The 12,053-nt window shown below is 42.7% G+C and overlaps 1 protein-coding gene across 1 annotated transcript in view; it reads right to left on the reverse strand.

Annotated features, from left to right (window-relative positions):
- Positions 1 to 8,793: 8,793 nt before the first annotated feature.
- The window catches only part of LOC126513401 (solute carrier family 7 member 13-like), a 35,565-nt gene continuing 32,305 nt past the window's right edge, over positions 8,794 to 12,053 (reverse strand). Inside the window, exon 4 of the mRNA XM_050161759.1 lies at positions 8,794 to 9,048. Within this exon, the coding sequence (XP_050017716.1) occupies positions 8,794 to 9,048 (255 nt within the window). The remainder of the gene's footprint in view (positions 9,049 to 12,053) is intronic.

Consider the following 12,053-nt stretch of genomic DNA (forward strand, 5'->3'; position numbering starts at 1 on the left):
GGTGCCGTGCGCGTCCGGTTCCGGCCGCCGCTGGTGCCGTGCGCGTCCGGTTCCGGCCGCCGCTGGTGCCGTGCGCCAATAGGATGATTCTTAAAGAAACTTAACAATGAATGTTGGGGATAATGATTATCAATAATTGTATTAGTTGCTAATAAATGTAAAGTCCAATCATCATTATATTGCTGTAAGTGCAACAATTGATCTTTATCATAAGGGAGTACAATTTTTTCTGGAAATTTGCCAAAGATTTGTATAATCATTCTCCTAGCTTTCCAGAGCAACTGCAGGACTAAATCATAATATGATGTAATAACATGGGAAGGAGAAGCAGGCGTATGTACCTACATAGTAGGTCCAGTTTGCCAAAAATCTCCGGTTGGTGCAAAATGAGAGGTTAACACTAATAATTGTATGGGCTTATCATAATCAACCCTTTGTAAATGTACCTGTTCTATACTTCACATAAGCAATTTTAGAGTTCCTTTGGCTTCATGAGTAAACATTGGGGGGGGGGGGCATGTGGGGTAAGTATCCTGGGTCAAATATCATATAATGGTTTAAGATCTTCAGACTTAATAGATAGTGAAGGACGTATCCAATGCACATCAGCCAAAAAGTGTTGTCAATCATGTAAGGTCTTAAGATGAGCACAATCAAACAGCAATTTCTGTGGTTTAATTCCTCCTTTTTGCAAAATATGTCCAAAATGAAAATATGGGGGCATGGCATGAAACTTTTCTGGTGCAATAATCAATACAGAAGCTACTAGGGCTTGTTGAATATCAGCGAATGTATCATGCACTTCTTCTAAACATTTAGCGGCCAATAAAATATCAACCATATCATGAATGTTATAAAGATCATAATATTTCTGTCTAATGGGATGTAATGCTGCTGCCACATAAGATTGGCATATAGTTGGGCTATTTGACATGTCCTGGGGGTAATATGACCCAATGGAAGAATAATGCAGGGTCTTTAAAATTAATAGAAGGTATGCTGAAAGGAAATTGAAAGCAATTATCAGGATGCTAAGGAATAGTAAAGAAACAATCCTTTAGATCAACTACAATAAAATGCCAATCTTTGGGGGGTACCTATGGAAGAGGGGAGCCCTTGCCGCAGTGGCCCCATAATTTGCATGGTTCTATTTACTGCACAAAGGTCCTGAAGCAACCTCAATTTACCAGACTTTTTCTTTATTACAAAAATAGGAGTATTCTAGGAGGACATGGATGGCACTATATGCCCAGCAAGTAATTGTTCTTGTACTACAGTATGGGTGGCCCACAATTTTTCTTCAGTTAGGGGTCACTGTTCCACCCATATGGGATCATCTGACAACCATGTGATAGATATGGGTGTGGGCGGTGGGACAGTGACCCATACTAAAAATGTCCCAGCCTAGTACGGTCCCCTGGAAGGTGTGTAACCTGGTCATCAAGTGTTAAAGGTGATGTGCGACTCTGATGCAATGAGACTATGCCCTGGCCAGGTCGACATCCCACAGCTTTCACCAAGGAGGTGGCTTTTCCTGAAGACACCTTTATAGTTTCTTTCTTTTACCACTGTTCCTTGTTGGTCTAACAATCCTTTTACCTTAAATTGCAATTCTCTTTTGCTGCTAGTGAAGAAAACATGTTTTTGCAAACCAGAGAAAACATGTTTTTTGTGAACTAGTCATGCCTGCCTGTTGACTAGAACATTAGGTGTTTTCCAACAGTCAGCAGGTAACTGACCCACCAACCACCCATCCTGCCTTCGACATAACCAATGATAGTAAATGCCCTTAAAATGAGCCAGTCTCTGCATGTGACCAACAACCCACTGTACCCACACCCTGAGTATGTGGTTTTTTGCCTTTAAAAGTAGTCTCTAATAGCTAGTCGGGGCTTCTCTCCCTTGCCTAGCTGAGGAGCCCTTTTGCGCAAATGATAATAAACTTCCTTTTGCTTTTGCATCAACTGGACTGGTGAGTGGTTTCATGGGGTGACCCTCCTGAGGAGTTAGCATCCCAGAGTTGGGAAGTCTAACATTTGGGGGCTCGTCTGGGATCAGGTATGTCCCCAGACCCATTACCAGGACCTGGTTGGAGGTAAGAGCAATCTTGCCGTTTTTATTGTCTTGAATGTGTCTATGTCTTATATGTTATTTTTGTAGTCTGGCCAGTTTCATATTTGTACCTGTACAGGATTTGTATTAGAATTGGACCAGTGGGGGAGGCAGAAGTGCCCTGAGACCCCTGATCCCTCTCTGGAGTACGCTCCAAGAGTAGTCTGGGGGAAGGAGAGAGACCAGGTCTTTCTCCTCCCCAGGGAGCCTGATTTAGTTGGCCAACTCCCTCCCAGTTTGTACTTTCAATTTTAGACCAATTTATTGTCGCACAGCTTGGGATTTTTTTCGTGTGTGTGTGTGTGTGTGTGTGTGTGTGTGTGTGTGTGTGTATGTCTGGTTTTTGTCTGTTATTTTGTTCGTATTGAGATATCACTAGTTATGGGACATCGAGTTACCACCCCTTTGACTTTAACTCTAGACCATTGGACACAGCCCAGAACCAGTTGGTCGAGGTCTGAAAGAAGAAATGGCAAATTTTCTGCTCCTCGGAATGGCCCACCTTCAAGGTTGGCTGGTCGAGGGACAAAACTTTTAATCTAAATACTATCTTACAGATTAAAGAAAGAGTCTTCCAGACAGGACCCATGGATACCCGAACCAAGTGCCCTACATCATTACTTGGGAAAGTCTCTTCAAGGATTCCCCATCTTGGGTTAAGCCATTCCTTCCTCCGTCAGGGGCACAAGCCCCCAAACTGGCCCCCTGGCCATCCTTGAAGCCCCTCACACCTCTTCCCTTGGTGCCATATTTCCTCTCTTCCCTTCTTCCCTTGAATGAACCTCCACAATGAAACTCAAGACTCTGGATGTCCTCCCAAATGACCAGGAAGATTTATTACTCCTAGATTCTCCTCTGCCCTATTTCCAACCCCTGTGACCTCCTCCCCAGGGAGCTCAGCCACCGGCACAGGGCTCCCGAGAACATAAATCCCCATTCCCTGATTCTACAGAGATGGAAGCCTCAGGACCGACCTCTCCTCCTCCCTCCAGCTGACTGTGTCTCAGGAGGGAGCAGGGATGAAGGGTCATCAGCAGAAGGCATTTGGACTTTCCCCCTCCATTTTAGGGCAGGGCAACTCCAATACTGATTATTCTCAGCCTCTGACCTTTACAATTGGAAGACCCATAACCCTTCCTTTTCCCAGGACGCCCAGGCACTGACAGGGCTGATCGAGTCCATCTTACTCACACATGAGCCTACCTGGGATGATTGCAAACAACTTTCACAGGCTCTCCTCATTACCGAGGAGAAGCAGCAAGCCTTCTTAGAAGCTCACAAGTACATCCTTGGAGGAGACAGCAGACCCACCCAGCTGCCAAATGAGATTGAGGATGCCTTCACCCTCACCTGACCAGACTGGAATTACAAGACCATGGCTGGTATGGAGCAACTTTGTTTCTATCACCAAATTCTCCTAGCAGGTCTCAAAGGGGCTGGAAGATGCCCAAACAATTTGGCCAATGTATGTGAAATACTTCAGGGTATGGAGGAGACTCCTGCAGGGTTCCTAGAGAGTCTGATGGAATGGTACCATATATATACCCCCTTCGACCTTTTGACCGCTGATCACCAATCAGACATGATTATGTCCTTCATAGGGCAGTCTGCACCAGATATCCATAGTAAGCTCCAATGATTGGAAGGATTGCAGGGGTATACCCTCCAAGATTTATCGAATAAATCTTGAGGATTTTCGATAAAAGAGAGACTCCTGAAGAGAAAGAGGAAAGATTGTGTAAGGAACAAGATGAGAGGGAAGATAAGAGGGACAAAAAGTGTAGCCAAGAATTAACTAAGATCTTGGCCACCATAACTCAGGGCAAACTAGAACAGGACAGAATAGGAACCTGGAAGACAGGAGAAAGCCACGGGTGGACAGGGAACAATGTGCCTACAGTAAGGAAAAAGGGCACTGGGTTAAAGACTGCCCAAAGAGGCCTTATGAACCGAGGAAGAAATCAGTTCCCGTTCTGTCAAGGCCAGGAGCCCCCCTCAAGCCCCAGATAACCCTTGATGTAGGGGGACAACTAACAACCTTTTTAGTGGACACTGGAGCCCAATACTCTGTCCTAACCCAGATAAAGGGGCCACTAAGCTTCAAAAGCTCCTGGGTCCAGGGTGCCCCTGGGGAAAACCTGTATCAATGAACTACCAAGAGGAAAATATATCTACCTAGGCACTGGGCAGGAATGACACACTCATTCCTGCTGGTACTGGACTGCCCATACTCCCTATTGTGTAGAGACCTCCTCTCAAAAGTTGAAGCCCATATCCATTTTCACAAGGAAGGGGCCACAATTACTGACTCAGATGTACAGCCCCTCCAGGTGCTAACCTTACACCTGGGGGATGAACACCAGCTTCATGAAAACCCCTCAGCTGACACCCCTTACCTGGATCCCACATGGTTAAAAAATTTTCCCCAACCATAGGCAGAAACACCCGGAATAGGACTGGCTGTTAACCAACTACTGCTGGTCATAAACCTAAAACCTTCTGCCACCCCTGTCTCTATCTGGCAATATCCCATGAGCAAGGAGGCTAGAGAGGGCATATAGGCCCCAAAGTTCAGGTCAGGTAGAAAGAATGAACAGGACAAACATAGAGAGCTTAACTAAATTAGCAATAGAGATTGGCACTAGAGACTGGATACAGCTCCTTCCCCTAGCCCTGTTCCGAGTATGGAACACCCCTTCCCGGCATGGGCTCATACAAGATCCTCTGTGGAGGGCCTCCCCCAAACCCCCGTCCTGCTTCAGACTTGATCATTCCTGCAATTGACTTTTGTCAGTGCTCCAGACTTGCAAGCATGGCTGAGGGCACTCCAGATCATACAAGTTCGGTCTGGAAGCCCCTTACAGTGTTCTACCAGACAGAGGGTACAGAGACTCCTCACCCCCACATTGGCAACCCCATCTATGTCTGGGGGCAGCAATCTAAGACCCTCGAGCCCCACTAGAATGGTCCTTACACCATGGTGTTAACCACCCCAACTGCACTTAAAGTGGACAGTATTGTCGCCTGGGTCCACGCATCCCACATCAAGAGGGCACCACCAGAGGACAACAGAACCCAGAAGGATCAAGCTGGATGGAAGCTTCAGCACACTCAAAATCCACTCAAGCTAAGACCTTTACAAACTGTGTAATAACTTTGAGTCTCCTAGCCTTGGTTAAAGGAAACCCACATGCCCTCAACAGCTCACCTGGCAAGTCTCCTCCGAGACTGGGGAGGCCATTTGACCCCTCACAAATGTAGAAACCCCTGGGACCTGGTGACCTGCCTCACATCTGACTTCTGTCAGCTGGCTGCAGGATTAGATAACTGGGAACATACCCATGTATTATGCTAATAACCTACCCTTCAATACAGGAGGAAAAATTAATGCAGCTGAGGAATTCGGATGTAGTATTCCCCAGAGGAGATGCTGACAGGCTCAGCAGGATTTCCACGTCTGTCCCCAAGATGATAGAAATTGGACCATGGCACAGGGATGCGGGGTCCTTAACCATTTTTACTGTGCTGCCTGGGGATGTAAGACCACAGGAGATGTGTACTGGTGACCCACGTCCTCCTGGGACTGGATCCAAGTACACGGAACCTATATCAAATCTTCCAGCTGCTTAATCGATGATAAGGGAAAACTCCCTGGGGCCTATGGGGAAAAATCAGCTTTCCTACCCCTCAATATCACCTTCACCCAGAAGGGGAGACAAAAATACCAAAACTGGCCAAAAAGAAGAACCTGCGGCATTAGATGGTATCTTTTGGGTACTGACCAGGGAGCCACTTTTAAGATCAACCTCAAAATAGAGTCACCCCCTAGTAAACCGGTGGGGCCAAATATAGTATTGTCCAGCCAGGCAACCAAGAACCAGCATCTGAAACTCCCATTCCAACCCCTACTGCAGCTTTAGACGTCACCTCCTCCCCCGAATTTCCCCCTATTGGGCAGAGACTGCTCAACCTAATTACAGGAGCATACTCGGTCCTCAACCAAACTAGCCTCAACTTGACCAGTTCTTGTTGGCTCTGCCTGGCCTCCAGCCCCTCTTATTATGAGGGTATTGCAGTCTCGGGAGCCTATAATAACACCAATGATGCAAACCAATGTCTTAGGGACACACACCATCAGTTAACTTTGACTGAGGTCTCGGGACAAGGAATCTGCCTAGGGTACCTGCCCAAGTCCCATCAAGGAAGGGCTCTGTAACACCACCATACCGACTGAAGTGACAGAGGCTAATTTTTACCTGGTCCCTAGCGAGGGAATATGGTGGGTCTGCAATAAGGGCCTCCCCCCCGCATCTCTACTCAGGTCCTTAACACTACCAAAGATTTTTGTGTCGTGGTGCAACTTGTACCTCGGGTGTGATATCACCTGACTAACACCCTGAAAGATTTCTATGACAAGTGTTCCACACGCTTTCGAAGAAAGCCTTAACCTTGGCAGTCTTATTGGGATTTGTGTTTGACACTGGGGTTGGTACTGGAACAGCAGCCCTGATCCAGGGCCCCCAATATTATAATGAGCTATGGGTTACCATTGATGAGGATATACGAACCTTAGAACAGTCCATCTCTAAATTAGATGTTGTGTTACAAAATACGAGGGCATTAGATTTACCCTTCCTAAAGGAAGGAGGTCTATACGCAGCCCTAGGTGAATAATGTTGTTTCTATGTCGACCATTCAGGAGTCATCAAGAACTCCATGACAAAATTAAGAAATAGGCTAGGTATAAAGACAAAGGAACCAGGAGGCCCAGCAAGGCTGGTTTGAAGGATGGTTTGACAGATTACCCTGGTTAACCACCCTCATTTCAACCATTATGGGACCCCTAATCATTCTTCTCCTGATTCTCACTTTTGGTCCCTGCATTCTGAATAGACTGCTCCAGTTCATTGGTGAGCGACTGAGCATCACCCAAGCTCAGTGCTCACCCAGCAATACACGCTCTAAAAGGGGGCCTCTAATATTCCAGGACTGGAATATTCCCAAAATAAGAGGAGGGTTGAAGAAAACATGTTTTTATGAACTAGTCATGACCCCACCCTGCCTGTTGACTAGAACATTAGGTGTTTTCCAACAGCCGGCAGGTGCTTCCCTGTCCTTCACCTGACCCAGCAACCGCCCATCCCACCTTTGACATAACCAATCATAGTAAATGCCCTTAAAACGAGCCAATCCCTACATTTGACAAACAACCCACTGTACCCCCTCCCTGAGTATGTGGGTTTTTTTGCATTTAAAAGTAGCCTCTAATAGCTAGTCAGGGCTTCTCACCCTCACCTCTCTGAGGAGCCTGTTTGTGCAAATGGAAATAAACTTACTCTTGCTTTTGCATCAATAGGACTAACGAGTGATTTCTTGGGGTAACCCTCCTGCGGAATTAGCATTCCAGAGTTGGGGTCTAACACTGCAGTTATCTTGATTCCCCAATATGTCCTTGCCTGCCTGGGACGACCCTGTCTGCTTACCCTGCTTTCTCAGACCTCGGTGGGACTTCCACTTGCCGTGCCAGTGCAGCTAGAGACAAGTCCTAGTGAAGGACATCAGGATTTATGAAACACGCATGCTGCATGTTGCAGAATAAGAAGGCTTTATTGTACATTACCAAGGGGGTTTTATACCTAACCCAGACAGGTGGGTCAACAGGATGGGATGGTGACCTCATCATCAGATCCACAGGTTAGGGCCAAGGTAATGCATACTCAGGAAGCAGGATTGGTAAACAAATCTGAGATCATGAAACTTGCAAGTTTCTTAGAAACCCAGAACAACAAGGACAAGAAAGGTCACCAACAGGGGAGGTGAGTAGGAAGGGCATGACTCCATTAGGTCCCAACAGGAAACAAGAGGATGGGCAGGAGGGTAACTGTAGTTGATATGTAAAAGGAATTTCAAAAAAGAGAAAAAAATAAATAAACAAAAAAGTCAAACTTATAAATATATGAAAGTATTTATTAAATAATTTAGATATGATTTATTTATTGAGTCATTGACAGAATAATTTCCAGTCTTCATAGAGATGAAGAATGAATAAAGAACACTTATGATTTTTAAACAGTTTGAATATTGTGTACATGTATTTATACTTAAAGTATTTTTGACCTGGAAAGCAGTAGTGGAAAAGATATTGAATTAAGTTCTCAATAATACACGAGTTCTTAAATAATAAACATTTTTATATTTTGTATCACTTATTTGCATATTTGATTATTTTAACCATTGAAATTAGTGAGTGAAATGCCATAGCTGTGATTACATATGTGTTATTATCATTTTATTATCCTTAAATATTTAAACATATATGATATATAAACTGATATAGATAAATTTTAATATCAATATATTACAATGTATCTATATCAAGTGATAGGTTACATTTTGATATAGATAAATGATACATTGTATATTATAAAATAAAAGAATTTAGCATTGCAGTGTAATTTAATTTTGTGTTTGCAGACTTTGTGCTCCCTTCTGTCTTTGTTCTATATAAAGTAGATGAATCTTTGAGGAAATATTTACTCTGCCTCATAGATAATGTACAGGAGATGTGGAATTTTGTGTTTAAAATTATATGCATTTATAAATAAAGGTTTATATAAACAATTGCATCAATTCATAGAAAATTTACTTGTCAAAATTTACTCTTTTCATAAATCTCTGTGGTCAGTTTTTCTTTGTAGAAAAGCATTTATCATGATCTTCAGCTGGGGAAACATTGAATAGTAATTGTAAATAACATGTGATTTTATCAAAAGCACAAGCATATTTCTTTAGAAGAAGATGAATCCAGTAGAATGGAAGTCCACTGCAAAAAATGGTGACCTCATAGAAACGATCTAATGTTGGAGACTTAATAATTGGTATTAGGAGTAGGGTCAAGCTTAAAACTATTGATCCAAATACAAGTGGCAGCCACACCTAAAAGTAAAAAGAAGTTCAAAATGAACAGTGACTATGTTATCAAATTTACTATGACAAACAAAAATATACTTTGATTGTTCTTAGACCTGAGACTTTTATGTTACTAACTTCAATCTTTAGTATAAATAAAACATTTTAGTGACCAATAAGTTAGAGTTTTTACATAATAAAAATCAATGCCCAAATGGTTCATACCACAAAATTAGAAACTGTTGATTCAGGAAATATTTGTCAATTATTCAGTTTGCAACCAGAAACAATGTTCATTCAACTCCCTCCCTTCATCTCCATACTATACCCCACAGCCCTGGCAGCCTTAGAGGAGGTTACTAATTTAAGGGACCCCGTGTAAGATAGTACCCACCATCAACTAAATCCCTGTAAGTCTGCCCAACAATCTCAGAATATTTTCAAATCCCTGGGCTCCATATAAGAGCCTACAACTTCTAAAGAAGACTTCAGCTTTACAAGAGACCAGGCTGGATCTCGCATACCAGGGAACACACCATGCAGTGCCTGTGAATGCTCTCTAAAGCCCACTCAACTATTCCAGAATTCTGGGGCTTTATATCCTGGCTTACAACTTTAGATGAAAATGTCAACTCTACCTAGGGTCACACTAGATCTGAGGATCCCAAGATCCCAAAACCTTTGAAGGGACTCCCTATTGTCTAGTCACCAAATCCCTTGAATATTTAGGCTAGAAGACCAGAGAAGATACAAGGGAAAAAAAATACCAATCCAACAAAGACAGATGCAGTAATCAACACCTAGATTTATAATTAGACCAAATACAAATGTTAAATGCCAGTATAAGAACAAAATCCATAACAGAAAGTGCAATGTGGTGCCACCAGAGTTAAGCTATCCTGCAACAGCCAGATCTGAAAAATTCAACACATCTAAAACACAGGAAATTGACCATAAAACTGACTTCATGAAGAGGATAGAGGTCCTTGAAGAAGAAGTAAAGAAAAAAAAGACCTTAAAGAAAACAAGGAAAAAACAAGCAAAAATTGGATAATATTAATAAATCTCTAAGAGAAAGCCAAGAAAAAAGAAAAACAGATGAAGAAAAATTGGTAAAGACCTGAAAATAAAAGTAATAAAGAAAATACAAATTGAGGGACTCTTGGAAATAATTCCAATTTGGGTAAGCTAAAAGAAATTACAGATAAAAACATCACCAACATAATAAAAAGAGGGTGAAAGAGAGAATCTCAGGTCTTGAAAATGAGAGAGTGGAAATGTATTGGTCTAAGAAAATGTTAAATCTAAAAAGTTCCTAACATAAAACATCTATGAACACTGGGGCACTATGAAAAAACAAAATCATAGAAGAAAGAGAAAAAAAACTCAAAAAATCCAGAGAATATATTTAATGAAATCATAAATGATAAAGGTATAAAAGTTTACAGAACAGCAAATAGAGTGGATCAAAAAAGAAAATACACTCATGAAATAATAACTAAAACACTAAATATACAGAAAAACAATAGCAAAAAGAATATTAAAAGTGGCAAGGGAAAGTGTCAACAAATAAAGGCACACCTATTAGAATCACACTCAATTTCTCAACAGAGACTCTAATATCCATATGAACCTTGACTAATGTCTTGTAAAATCTAACAGACCATGGTTGCCAGTCAAGATTATATCCAGCAAAAGTATAAAGCAAAACAGAGGGAGAAAAGGAGACATTTCATGATAAAGTCAAATATAAATAATATCTACCTGCAAATCTAAGCCTACAGAAAATACTATTAGGAGAATTCCAGCCCTAGGAAGTTAATTATACTGACAAAAACACAGGCAATAGATAATCTCACAATAATAAAACCCAAAGAGAGGAAGCACACACACACACACACACACACACACACACACGTTAGCACTAACACTACCAACAACAAAATAACAGAAATTAACAATAATTAGTTCTTGATATCCCTCAATATTGATGGACTATATTCACCAATAAAATGACACAGACTAACAAAATAGATACCAAAACAGGATTCATTATTTGCTGTAGATAAGAAACAAACCTCAGTGTCTAGGATGGCTATAACCTCAGTAAAGAAATCATAAAGGATTTTCCCATCAAATGAACCTAAGAATCAAACTGGTGTAGTTATGCTAATATCTAGCAAAATAGACTTCCAGAAAAAAATTAATCAAAAGAGACAGAGAAGGGCATCACTTCACTTTCACCAATGAACAAGTTATCTAGACAAAAACCAGACAGATATTGGAACTAAGAGATATTATGACTCAAATGGACATAACAGACATCTACAGAACATTTCACCAAAACACATACACACAAACCCTTCTCAGCACCTCATGGGACATTCTGAAAACTGACATTCTTAAAACTATCACAAAGAAAGTCTTATCAGATACAGAAATGCTTTTAAGATAGTATATAACTGACAAACCCCCCTCCCCCAGCTCCTTCTGCAGGGCTGTCTTTCTTACCACAATCCAGCACCCCAGCACCCCACCCCCAACCCTGCCCTGCTGTATGCTAGGACCAGTGCTCAACATCAGTTTTAAGCTCTCACACTAAGGCTACCCGCCCAGAGCAGTGAGCCTCAAGGTCCTCAGTTAAGAGAGCCCGGCACTCTCAGCCTGGGCTCCAGGGGCTCCTGTGTTCTCCTGGATCCTGCACTGCCTGCCCCGTCCTTCCTTCTGTCCCTGGATCACTGGGCTACCAGGCGGCCCTGTTTAGGTGCTGAGGAGTTCCATCTGGACGGGTGAGTGTGTGCTATCCAGGGGCGATAGTCCCGGAAGAGAGCACAAACTCCCTTCCCCCAGCTCCTTCTGCAGGGCTGTCTTTCTTATACACGACCCCCCCCCCCCAGCCTGCATTCTCGGCAAGGTCCTTTCCTCAGGAACAGTTTTCTGCTCCTACACTAAGGCTTCCAACCAAGAGCAGTGAGTGCCTGCCTACATGTCAGGCCTCAAAGACCACTGAAAGGGAGCACGCGCACCTTCAA

This window comes from Alexandromys fortis, unplaced genomic scaffold (genome assembly GCF_014885135.2).
Source record: "Alexandromys fortis isolate MF-2015 unplaced genomic scaffold, M_Fortis_MF-2015_v1.1 scaffold_74, whole genome shotgun sequence".
In the NCBI taxonomy this organism is placed as follows: domain Eukaryota; kingdom Metazoa; phylum Chordata; class Mammalia; order Rodentia; family Cricetidae; genus Alexandromys; species Alexandromys fortis.